The sequence below is a fragment of the Streptopelia decaocto genome (genome assembly GCF_964273445.1).
Source record: "Streptopelia decaocto genome assembly, chromosome: 13".
NCBI classification, from domain to species: Eukaryota; Metazoa; Chordata; class Aves; order Columbiformes; family Columbidae; genus Streptopelia; species Streptopelia decaocto.
In genome coordinates, this window is record NC_138668.1 from 14,129,172 (window position 1) to 14,141,388 (window position 12,217).

The 12,217-nt window shown below is 37.6% G+C and overlaps 1 protein-coding gene across 6 annotated transcripts in view; it reads left to right on the top strand.

The window, feature by feature from the left end:
• The window catches only part of CLEC16A (C-type lectin domain containing 16A), an 84,838-nt gene that overhangs the window by 22,463 nt on the left and 50,158 nt on the right, over positions 1–12,217 (top strand). For all 6 annotated transcript variants that reach the window (XR_014185322.1, XM_082064737.1, XM_082064736.1 and 3 more), the window contains 5 exons: positions 1,322–1,451; positions 5,077–5,177; positions 9,369–9,491; positions 10,916–11,025; positions 11,530–11,574. Coding sequence is in view for 5 of the 6 variants with exons in the window: in XM_082064737.1 (XP_081920863.1) it covers positions 1,322–1,451; positions 5,077–5,177; positions 9,369–9,491; positions 10,916–11,025; positions 11,530–11,574 (509 nt within the window). In the remaining variant the exon portion in view is untranslated. The remainder of the gene's footprint in view (positions 1–1,321; positions 1,452–5,076; positions 5,178–9,368; positions 9,492–10,915; positions 11,026–11,529; positions 11,575–12,217) is intronic.

Sequence of the window (12,217 nt, forward strand, 5' to 3'; positions counted from 1 at the left end):
GGATACTTCAATTTACTGTGTGGATCTAGTTGTGATCTCTTACATGACTTGTTCTCTTGTTGCATTAGGTAAATAAACATGGGACTATTACATTTGTTTCAGTCTTTGGCCATATTTTTGTCTCATGTTAAATCATTCTGTTAGAACGTGTACTTCTAATCTGATTTAAAACTATGAGCGTGTTTTCATATCTTGAGCAGTCTTCAGTCCTTACCACAACTGCACACCGTGCCCCGAGGTCTACATGTTTATGGGGCACTTTATTAGCGGACTTCACAACTTTGTATCTTTTCCTTCTGTGGTAAGGCAAATGGTGCCGCCACTTTACCTTTGTAAGATGGTTGGGAGTATTTTGTGCATGTTCCAATGATAAATGTGACAGTACATGGTAGAAGGTGATATTAAGTAGTTCAAAATTGAAGAAAACATCTTTAAATTTTAGATGTTTTTAATTTCACATATTCAGGATTTCTGAATGCTAACCTTAAGAAGAATTCGTTTATAGGATGAGTGGTCTTACAGCAATTGGTTTGTTTTACTAGTTAGTAACTATTAGAAGGATGTAAATCAGAAACTGGTCTTTACTTTAGACAGAAATTGAGAAAAATGTGACAGAATTGCATACAAGCAATTGAAAACAAGACCTTTATGCTTTGAGAGCCCTCTCCAAACATGTAATAGTTGCAGTTTGGTTTAGGTAAACAGTCTGAGAAGGTTTTCCTTAAGTGCTGTCAAATGAATTATGTATTGTCTGTTATGATTTGAAGAAAATATGACATGACCTACTGTTTAAACTGGTGCATTTAGGAGTCATCGTGCAAAAGCTAGATTTGGTCCTGATACCTCTACCTAAAGCCAATCGCTCTGAAGCACTCAGGGCCAGGTATCCTGTTTTCTGTGATTGTAGAGATCTATTTACATCCTCTAGGGAACTTGATGCCCACCTGTGCCCCAATCTCACCTGCATTTTCAAACACTTTTTCCAGGGAGAGGTCTTACATTTGTTACTTTTGTTTCCTGTGGTTTGGAGGGGGGATTGCTGTTGCTTGTTTATTTGCCAAAGTAATCTATATATTTTCTTCACATATGTATATATATAATTGTCATATAGCGGTTCAATTCATTAAAGGAATGTAAGCAAACTACTGGGAAGAAAATTTGCCCACATCAATTCATTCATTAACCTTTCAGAGGTTATGAATATAACTCTTTATAGTTGCATCAGTCACTGTTAATGCAAAACAGAACTTACAAAAAAGCTTGTGATTACTGTTTCTTAAAAATATCAAATTTTGATGGCATGGCTTTTGTTTTGTTTTAGAAATAGAGATGGTGATCATGGAGAGATGCAAACTGTCCGAATTGTCTATCTCTGCTGTGACAGAACAGAACACAACAGATGAAGAAAAGAGTGCAGCTGCCTCTGGGAGTGAGATAACAAACTGGAACAGGTATAAAAGAACTGTAATAGATTTTGCTGGATAGTTTCCTTACTTGCCCTCCTGTTAACTCTCTTGCTTCTTTTAAGGGATGTTTCAAATCTGCCTCCAATTAAAATCACAGGGGTTCGTGTGGATCACAAATAAGTAAGGCAACAGAACGAAGGGATGCGACTTCTCTACTGAGCGGTTTTGGAAATGGTCTGTTCCTGGGAAAAGTTTGTGCTTTCCTTCACGGCAATTGTGATGCCTTAAGTTGGTAAAATTAAATTAGAGACTATTAGCACAATAAAACCAGAATATAAATGTTTTCATTCCAGGGTTTTCTAAACCTCTAAATTAAGCCAGAAGAAGTTTTTCTTAATGATACTTACGGTCACATCTGTCAATTTTGTATACACCTATAGGGCAAAAAAACCAAAGAAAATTCCTCAGTTCAGGCTGAATTTTGCAGAATTTTAGTAGTAGTAGTTACAAATAAACCCTACTAACCTATGTAGTTTGCAAGGTCCATTAGTATAACTTAGGGTTATTGAAAACCTCTCTAGGGAATAGGTTTAAATGTTCCTGGGAGCAGAAATTGCCCTGATTTCAAAATTTAATCTTGGGTATGTTAAATACCCATAGGACACTTCCTCAGTAAGGATTCTGCATTCTTGATATTGGAATGCTAAAGAAGCTGAATGTGCCATCTCTGACACAAAAGTAATGGGAAATGTGTCCCTTGGGGAAACGCACGTGTTTAATAGGATTTCAAATTTATTTTTAAACTCGGGAAATGCTGCCTGGTGTTCCCAGAATTTCATTCTGTCTCCATTATAGCTTTGATGTAGCTTAGATTACATTCATTAATAAAGATAACATTTAACTTCATTGTAATGGTGAAATTGAACCTTGACTTGAACTGGCTTTAAAATACGTGTTCTAGATTATTGATATTTTGACTAAAATATGTGCCAAATGGCTTTTAGAAAGAAATTGGCGATGGCTGCATTGAATACTAAAGCAACTAGGATGCTGAGGTCTTGAAAAGTGCAAAATACTTCCAGGTGAGATTCCATGTCTGCATTCCAGGACTCTCTTGATCTGCAGATGTGATCTGACAGCGTTCTGCATCTTTCCTAAAAATCAACAGCATCAAAGAATGTGCAGAGCTAAAAATATTTTTAAAATAAGGGTAGGCCTTGTGTAGGGCATTTCTGGCCTTAGTTTCGCACATGAATCTTTGGAAATATAAGGGAATAAGCTGCTATAGCTTAAGATTTTGTGTTATTCTATATGCCAAGTGTAATATTTGAGCAAATTTCTTGAGAGATTTAAGTACTGTTTCAAACATGTATAGCTTTTTTCCTACACCGATTGGAAGCTCTGAGTCTTGTGGATGAGGTGCAATGTGGCAGTGGAAAAGGCGGTGATCGTTTATTCCATGCTTGAAGTGGGAGAAGCTTCTGTAACTGGACTAACCATTAATGATTGTGATGATTGTGATTCCTAATGTGTTGCTGTCTGCAATTGTGGACACATGCTACAAGAATAAATAATTTAAAGAATACCTATATGTATCAAGGCACTAGTAAAAGGCTGGCAAAGGAAGAAATGCTTGCAGAGTTAAGAAATACATTTGAAAATACTTGACATATAGCCTTTAACATTAAAAGTGGGTTTTAAAGCGTGTCCAATAGTTATTGAAAAATAAATGGAAAACAGCACAGTTTGCAGTTAAAACTCTGTAGCTGTAAAAGGTAAGTTAAGTTTTCAATTTCCCTTACAGTTTTACTACTGCGAGGAACATAAAAAGAAAATTTAATTATTTTTGGTGTAATTTTATTTTGATGTGCCTCACTACTGGAAATTCTAAGCCTAAAGGCTTATTTTAAATGAGCTTCCTTTTATGATATGCTGCACATCAACATTTTTTCCAGAATGTGAAATTTTCATGCTCCGTTGCTGCTTTCTTACAGCTGAAGTTATTCCGTGTCTGTGCTGTATTTAGTCTGTATGGGGACCTGTTGATGAGTGGGACTCCTGACTTTGTTTCAGCTGCAGATAATTGCGATTGAGACTTTGATAGTGCAGATAGATAGATGCCATGAAGAAGCATCTGGAATGAAACTTATGTCTCTCACTGCTGTAATAATTTTTTTTTTAAGTTACATAATTTCACAAATTCATGTAGTGGGGGGGGAAACAATGAAAAATGCATTAGAGATTACAGGGACTGTTTAATACCATGTAATATGTAACACCGGTGTCAGTGGAACACAAAGCTGCTGATATTTCTGCAGGTTTGACCTCCTAAAATGTTGTTTTTAATAACATTAAAGTAAATATTACTTTTCCATCATAGGTCATTTTTTTAGGATAATCTGTTGTTGGTTTGACAACAGACCTAGTGTTCTCTAGCTTTTGTCATGAGCCTCGTAAGGCTGGGTCAATGCTTAGGAACACTGGAGGCACGGTTGGTTTCTTTTTAACGTTGCTCATGGTTTGGGCTGTTTATCTTGAATAGTTATGTTCTTTTGAGATCTACAACAGGAGCATCATGTGGGAAATTTGGCTTAGATACCTAGTGTTGAACTTGGGGAAGAGGGATCGTAACTCAGTGGCATTTAAGTGTCTCATAGAGGATACTTGTGATCCAGCTTCAGCAATGCACAAGCGTGGGACTGCAATGTTGTGAACCAAGCAGAGGAACAGTGGTTTTATGACTTTGGATGTTATTTTAATGTATTTTATTTGGATGTAGTGTAGGTGATGTAAGGTGTTTTTTTTTTCCTTTCACTGTTAAAAAAAAATACTCTCTGGGCTGTCTGTGAAAATGGATTTAATTTCTGCCTGTGCTCTGAACTAATTTGATGCAAGCCAGCTTAAGACAAGAAGCCAAGTTACTTCGCCATCAGGCTTGTGCTAATAGCAACTGAATCTCAGCCATATCTGATGTGTCCCAACAGCTTCTCGATTAAATTGACTTTTCTGGTCTGTTCAGGGCACAGGTGAAGGGTGAACTTGGCACTATCTGCAGGTTCATGTTTAGGTGTCATAGATCACACGTGCTTAAATCTGGGAAACAAAGCTCATCTGCAGTCCAGAGCTTTCTTTTTTCCATTCACATGTTCCCCATCTTGTTAATTTTTCTTTTTATAAGCGTTTGATGGTGAAGTTTTGGTTGGTTTAGAATAACGTAGCTTACTCCAAACTTCTCATGAAAACCGCTTTCTTGTAATAGTAGAAACTTTTCAACTCTGTTTAGTACATGAGTTTTAAGGTAGTCTTTTTTTAATGTAACAGTGATAGCAGCTCCTTGAAGTAACCTAGGTGTACACTTAAAACAACCTGTACAACGCTTCTGCATACATACTAAATGTGCTACAAACAACCCAGTAAATGTGTGGACAGTCAATTCTTGGGCAAGTATTATGTAACAAATCCCATTAAAACATCGGAATTAATGTCAGAATGTGAATACAAGGCATGGCTATGATCTGAGCACTCTTGAACAGGATAATTTTTGTTTAATGCCTGAAAATGTTTATTACTGTAAATTTGCCTCTTTCATTAGTTACATGTAGACTGTTACTCATTTTCCTCTAGATATCATATTTTCTTCTTAACTGTTTTAAAATTACTCCTTTCACAGGCCTTTTCTTGATATGGTCTATAATGCCCTGGACTGTGCTGAAGATGATTACTATGCCCTCTTCGTGCTCTGTCTTCTGTATGCGATGTCACACAACAAAGGTGAGCAATTGTTGCTTTTTCCAGGGAAAACTAAATGAGACACATGGTTTTAGACAGGCACGATCTGTTTGTAACTGATGTTTATGTGTGCCTTAGAGAGAAATTCTTTATGTGGGGGAGGCAGAAATAAGTATGCTGTAAGTAAAAACAGTTGCTAAGGATCGCCTTTTTAAGAATTATTTGGTAGAAAGCTTTGTGAACATCAGATGACTTTTCTTCCATAGGTTTCTTGGAATTGGAATAAGATTTTTGTATTTCATTATTAATCTCTTCAGTTGAAACTCACTATCTTCAATGGGATAGATGGGATCCAGTTCTTTCTCACTTGGCGTATGCTGTGACTGCTATATGTAAGCCAAGTATAAAATGTTGTAAAACTTGTTACCATATGTTGAAGTTAAATCTTTGTATGCTTTAAAGATATAGATCATGCACGAGGCCTGACAATCAGATGTGATGATGGAAGTCATGTATTGCCTATTTCTGTCCAGCTTTGACAGTCCTTCAGTAATTCTTTCTATACAGCCTTCTCATCTGTTGTGCCATAATTGATTGAAAACTTGTGTAAGTTGTCAGCGTTCTGTGCCATAACACATCTTGCAAGTCTCCCAAGGAGCCTGGACTATTTTTTAAATTAGCAAAGCTGTGTTCAATATGTATTTCGTTATAATTCAGACAGTATGAGAACATGTAACCTTTGCTATGGAATGATTATGGTTAGCTTTTTTGCTGTTTATGTGCATTTTAAATAGATTCCTTATGAAGCAATAATGTAAACACCTCATACATGCAAATAATCTTATGTTTCAGGAATCGAGAGCTGAATTTAAGTTATTTTCTGCTTACGAGGATAGTTTCTGTAACATACTAGTAATTCCAATGAATCAACTGCTACAGTAAACTAAGCAAAAGAGCATCAGATGTGATGAGATGGCTAAAAGTAAGGATTCTGTTCTAGCTTCAGGGTATCTCTAATGTGCAAGTAGAGTGGAAATGAGTCTTGAGGGAGCTGGGAAAGCTGAGCCCCTCCTGTTCTCCTCCACCCTCTTGATGGCTTTATCTTTTTCCAGGAATGCAGGAATGCTTCACTGAGATCATAATTTACAGGCAATTTCAGGGCTTTCACAGTCTCTTACGACGAGAGATAATAACACAACTAATATCACCGAAGACAGCACCACAGCCTTGCTGTGCTCCAGCTCTTTCTTACTCATGTCTCTGATTTCCCACCCTGCCTCTCCTCCCCCATCCCCTGCAACCAGTGTCCTCCTTCCAGAAAATGACTTTCCCTAAGGGACTTCTGAGCATCACAGTGCTAGAAAACCCTGGTGTCAGAGATGGATTCTCTTCTCTGAAAATTAATTAGTTGAAGCTGTGAATAGGCAGAATCATTAGTTGTAACTGTTGCAGCTTCAAAGACCCCTGCAAGTCTTTCTACATCATTGTAGAGGAGTGAGCCTGCACTCTAGAGCTATATTTCTTAAGAAATCTCATAGTTGCGACCATAGTCCTTCAGCCCACTGTATTTGCTTTTAGTGTAATTAGCCACTCTTCAATGTCCTGTTCCCAGAAAAAAGATCTGATATCCTCTCTCGTTTCAAAGATGTTTTGCTTACATCTATAGTATTGCTGTAAACAGTGACAAATGCAGCCTCTTGCTGCTTAGCTTCAGCAGTCTCTGTGCTGTTTATTTTTCACCCTATATCCAGGGTTACCAAGAGAAATACAACAAAAATTAGCTACCTTTTAAGAGACTAAAAGCATCCTGCCCATAAACTGGAGACACTATGCATTTAAGGGGTCAAAATCTACGCTTCATTCTTTGGTGGTCACATCAGCTCTCTCTAAATGAAACATTCTTTAGGCTATACTCATTGGCTTTCCTTGTCAACAATTTACATTAGCCTGTTGCTCTTTGGAAGCTGTTTTCCTTTCTTCCCCTGTCCTTGACCCTAAATCTTAGGTGCTGGACAGATGATGTCATCCAGTTTGGTCTTCACTGTCATTCAGTGACCCTCTTCTTGTCCCTGCAGTAACCTGCCCTCAGCCTCGGGGCCACTGTGCCTGTGTCTTGAATGGGAGGGTTTCACAAGCTGCTGATTTGGTGCCCCTGTTGTTCTTTCCAAGCTCAGGAGCTGTACAGCTGCTCCTTTCTGCACCAAATTCAATACCAGTCATGGAAGGTGCCTCAAGCTGGAGCCAATGTTTATAACTGAATTCAATTTAATGTAAGAGATCTGTTTGCTCACAGACTTTCTCAAGGTATGGCGCACTGATTCTTTGGTTTGGCAAAAGGGCATGAAGATCCCTCACCAAACAGGGAGAGGCCAAGTTGTTTTCACACTTTAAGGAAGTAATAAATCTCTAGGAGTTGTGTGTCTAGGATCTCTTTTACTGTCTATATGGCAGAGATGGTAAATGCTCTAGTGAGCACTTGGATCGGTTCAAACAGGTAATGAGTTGGAAATTTAGGATGGTTTCTTGTGCCTGAATGCTGGTCTTCTCTACACCACAGGAAAATGAGTTGCAGTTTTCTATTTCAGCATATTGGCTGTTTCAAGATATGTTTCTGACTCTCTAGCTGGTCAGTTTGAATTTTTACTTTTACATCTTAATCATTCTGACACTGTGGAGGCGCTGTTCTCTTCTACAACAGAACACATTTTTAAAAATCTGAATTGCCTGAGCTTATGCAAGAAGTTTGGTTTCAGGCCTTTCTTCTAAGGGAGCAGCCTTCTCAGTCTCTGTCATTAAACACAGACACCCTGTTGAGGCTTTTGATCATGACTCCTTCCATCTGCATGCTGAGTCTGCACTTTGCACCATGTTCTTGAACAAGTTTAAAGAAATGCGCTAGATTTTTACCAGCAAGAAATATCTGTGTGAACAGGAAGAAAGAATCTGAAGAGGTACACATGTGCAGCTGAATAGATTTGTTGCAAAGTGTATCTGAGAGATTTTCAGTTCTAAAAGGAGCTGTTTATATATGTCGCCAGAGCATGTACTGTATCTCAAGAACACAGAATTTTGCATCCTTGGCAGGCAGACAACCAGATGGAAGCTGCTGAATGTGAGTTCTTTCACTGTGATTTCAATTTAGCCACTTTGTTGATCAACCTGCCTGGTCCTGCCTTATTCCTCCTCCATGTTTTCTTAGTCTCCTTAATGGTTTTCTGCTGGTTAATGAGTGTGAGAGCTTAATCTGCATATAGATATTCTCTAAAAAATGTTAATCAGAGCAGCTTTCCTTTCCAGAATTAATTACCAAACACTAATACTCTGATTGCCCGGTTCCTTAAATGCCCCCTTCCACCCCATCCCTTCCTTCAGTCTCATCATGACAGAGAACATTTGTATCACTGTCATTAATTTTCAAACAGACCTTTATTAGTTGTTCCAAAAACATATGCTTAGTGAAGAAATAAATCAGATATCACAGATGGCATTGTTATGTAGAGTTAGCGACGAGTTCAGGGTTAGAAGAAACTCTAAACCACAATATAGTCATCTTCTGTTTTATAGGGTTGTTTATTACTATTCTTTAGAACAAGGACAGGGAGTCCTCAGCAATCCATAACGATGTTTTGTTCTAAGAGGTCTTACAGTAAACCAGTCTATTCTGAGAAATAACTTGGCTGTTTTAGAGGAATAGGTTGAAGAAAGATGGGTTTAGTTTCCTTATAACGGGAAGTCAGTGAGAATCTGTGATTTGATTTGGGAAAGGTACCATAATAAATAAGAGGTTACTAGTTACAAAATAGAATTCCTATTTTTTTAAAACATCTATGAACTGATTGCTTACTACCAAAGCAGAATTGAAAATCAGATTTTCTTTTCTCCTTTAACCTTTATGCTCTTCAGATGTATGGCTCGACTTGGATTTGATTTAGATGCAAACAAATAGTCTGAGAATTCTAGGTGCAGCAAAATGGTTTGGATGTCACCAACTACTTTGGGATTTGAGTGTCTTCACCCAGTCAGCTCCATCTAAGGCTGAGATGTTTCAGTGATATATACACGTTTAGGCTTTCTGTTGCTCCTCTGTTTCCTTGTAAGAGAAATTCAAAACTAACTTGCCCAGTTTTATAGTGCCAATTCCACTCTTCTGAGAAAACTGCTACTGTTAAATACTTACCTGGAGGCATACAGCTCTTTTCTAACTTAACGTTCTTCCTTCTTTCCCCACAAAAGGAATTGACCCCGTCAAGCTGGAGCGAATCCAACTGCCAGCTCAACATGCTGAAGAGAGAAATTCATATAATCATGTGCTTGCAGAAGGGCTCATCAGGATAATGAATTATGCTGCACAGCCAGGTATCACTTCTCCAATATTTGTTTTCTTGCCAAGCTAAAATTTTTGAAGATTTGAAAAAAAAAATAAAAGAAAAAGAAATACGCTACTTAGCCACTTGTCTTTGAGGGGAATGTGTCTGTTTAGCATTCTCTTCTGGGAACAGTGAGTAGATATGGTCTGTGAAAAACAACTATCAGGTTCCCTTGGTGTTGCTGAAGCAGAAGCTCTGGATTTCTGCTGAATAGTTGTTTCTGTACTCACAACTACACAGTAATCTGCTATCTTAATTCCTACTTTCTGTGGTTTGGAATAAACAAAAATGATGAGATGTATAGTGATTTCAGCTTAGTGTAGGATTTCATCATGAAAATATGTGGTACCTTTGCATGTAAAAGTAATTCTGTTGCACAGAAAAATTATATTTGTTCAGGTCACAGCTCTTCTCTCTGCACTTCCCCTCTTAAAACTTCAAACGAATAGAACTGGTTTTCCCCTGAAACTGAGCACTATTAAATTCCTGGTTTTCTGCAGAATTAGATTTAATGCTTGTTTGACTGTCAAGACTGATCTACTGAGTATTAACTTATGCTGATGTGTCAGTCACCGATTAAAAGCTTGTTTATATGTTTGTACATACTGCAGATGGAATGACTGCAAGATGAGGAAATGCATTTATTTAAACAAAAGCATTTCTAGGGAGGAGTGGAATTAGTGGGGTTTTACTAAGCTTGCTAAATGCTGTGTACAACATCTTTTATTTTTGGGGTACTGACCTTTGTCTTTAGTTTCTGGCACAATGGTGCTAACTTGTAAAATAGTAGATGGGAGTTGAGGTCAAAAGCTGAGATGTCTGCCTGTCTCTTGGGTATATTGTCTTAGTATTGGTGACTGAGCTCAGACTGTGCATTTCTAATATATATATATATGTATATATATATATTTAAATCCTTCTGAAACTATAAGCTTGAGGTCTCAATGCATTCTTTTACTGGGACTTGTCTAGATTGTCACATCCAGGTTGTATCTGAATCCTTTGGACTTTATTTTAAGGAAAAGCCAGGCTCTATTAGTGTGCTGTGTACAAAACTTCCTTTCATTTTAACTGTAACTTAGACCCATGCCAAAAGTCTGTGATTCTTTTGTAATTTCAGTGTATTTCAATGTCTGCTTCAGATAGATAAAGGCATTGTTTATGTCCTCTTTTCTAATAGTATTAATCTTTATTGCCTTCTTATTGCATGGTCCTGCTTTAAATTTTCTTCTACTTTAAATGACTCTTCCAGTTCTTTTTTTTTCTTGTAACGGTCAGCATTGTAAGCCAGTGTCAGCACTCATCCTTGTCAGAAAGGGTGTATATGACAGAGGAACAAAGTTCATGACCATTGCAGAGAATGAAGAGAAATACATAAATTGATAACTTTTTTGTATATTGAAATTTTCATAGATGGGAAAATCCGTTTGGCAACTTTAGAACTTGGCTGCCTGTTGCTGAAGCAGCTTGTGTTCTCTAAAACTGGCAGCCTCATAAAAGATGTTCACCTTGCTTGCCTTGAGGTGAGTATTTTCTTTCAAATTACCTCTCACAGCATTACTTGTCTTTGAGTCTTGTAGTATAGTTGTGTAAATTCCATTTCTGATTGCAATAAGTGTAAGTGTAACATCTGAGCTTCTGGAACATCTTTCTACTGGTGACCATGTGTGAACATAAAGAATCAGACCCCATGTTCTGTCCTCAGCTTTGCTGTTTACCTGCTGTTTAAACTCTAACTTCTCAAGTAGGCTTATGTTTAGTTTTTTCTCTGAAATTTATATGTAATCCGTCCCAACAATGTAAAGAAAAGTGATTTTCAAAAAACATATAAGTTGTATTTTCATAAGTGCAAGAACTATGTTCTATCAAATTATGGGCTGAAGGCTATTAGTACAGGGGTATTAATAGGCAGTCTTTTCTGTGTGAGTTTTTGGGTGTTTTTTAAATGTGACTTTTGAGTAAACATGTATTTACTCCCTGAAACACTGAAATAAAATAACTGAAAAAAGTTATTTTATCTTTTCTAGGGTGCAAGGGAAGAAAGTGTTCATCTCCTTCGTCGTTTCTATAAGGTATATATTCAAAATCCTGGAAGAAAAGATCCTTTACATAATACAGAATTAGAAGGAAGTCTGCACCGAGTCTTTATGTAATGCTCAAAGCAGCACTTTTAAAGATAGGAACTCCGTATTTGTGATAGAGAAGGAAGTGTTTCACTGGAGGATTCCTCTCCGTTCTTCTCTTTCTGTGCCACACTGACAAATGTCACACAAAGGCTGGTGGAAGTCTCACAGGGCTTGTACTGGAGGTCAAGTTAGCAGTTATGTGCTGTTGTTGTAGCTGCCATGTATTTCATGGAACACAGCCACTGTTAAACCATTTCTGGGATTTCATCATTGACACTGATATGGAATTGTGTGTTATCTGAAATGATAATCTAAAATTTTACTTTTTTTTTTTTTCCTTATTGGAGATCTCTGCAGCTTTTTGCCCCCTTTTTTTTGTCCTGTAAACAGTGTGAGAAATAAAACTTTATCCCTAGGTGTTAACTTCTCTGTAAGTAGCAGTAAATCCATGACAGATTTGACGTATCTCAGATCTCTTGCTACTTTAGTTAGAATTCTCTTGAAGAATATTTTGTCAATGTGGCTTACAAAAAATGAGCAATTTGTGGTGGGTTGGCCCTGGCTGGCTGCCAGGCGCCCACGCAGCCAC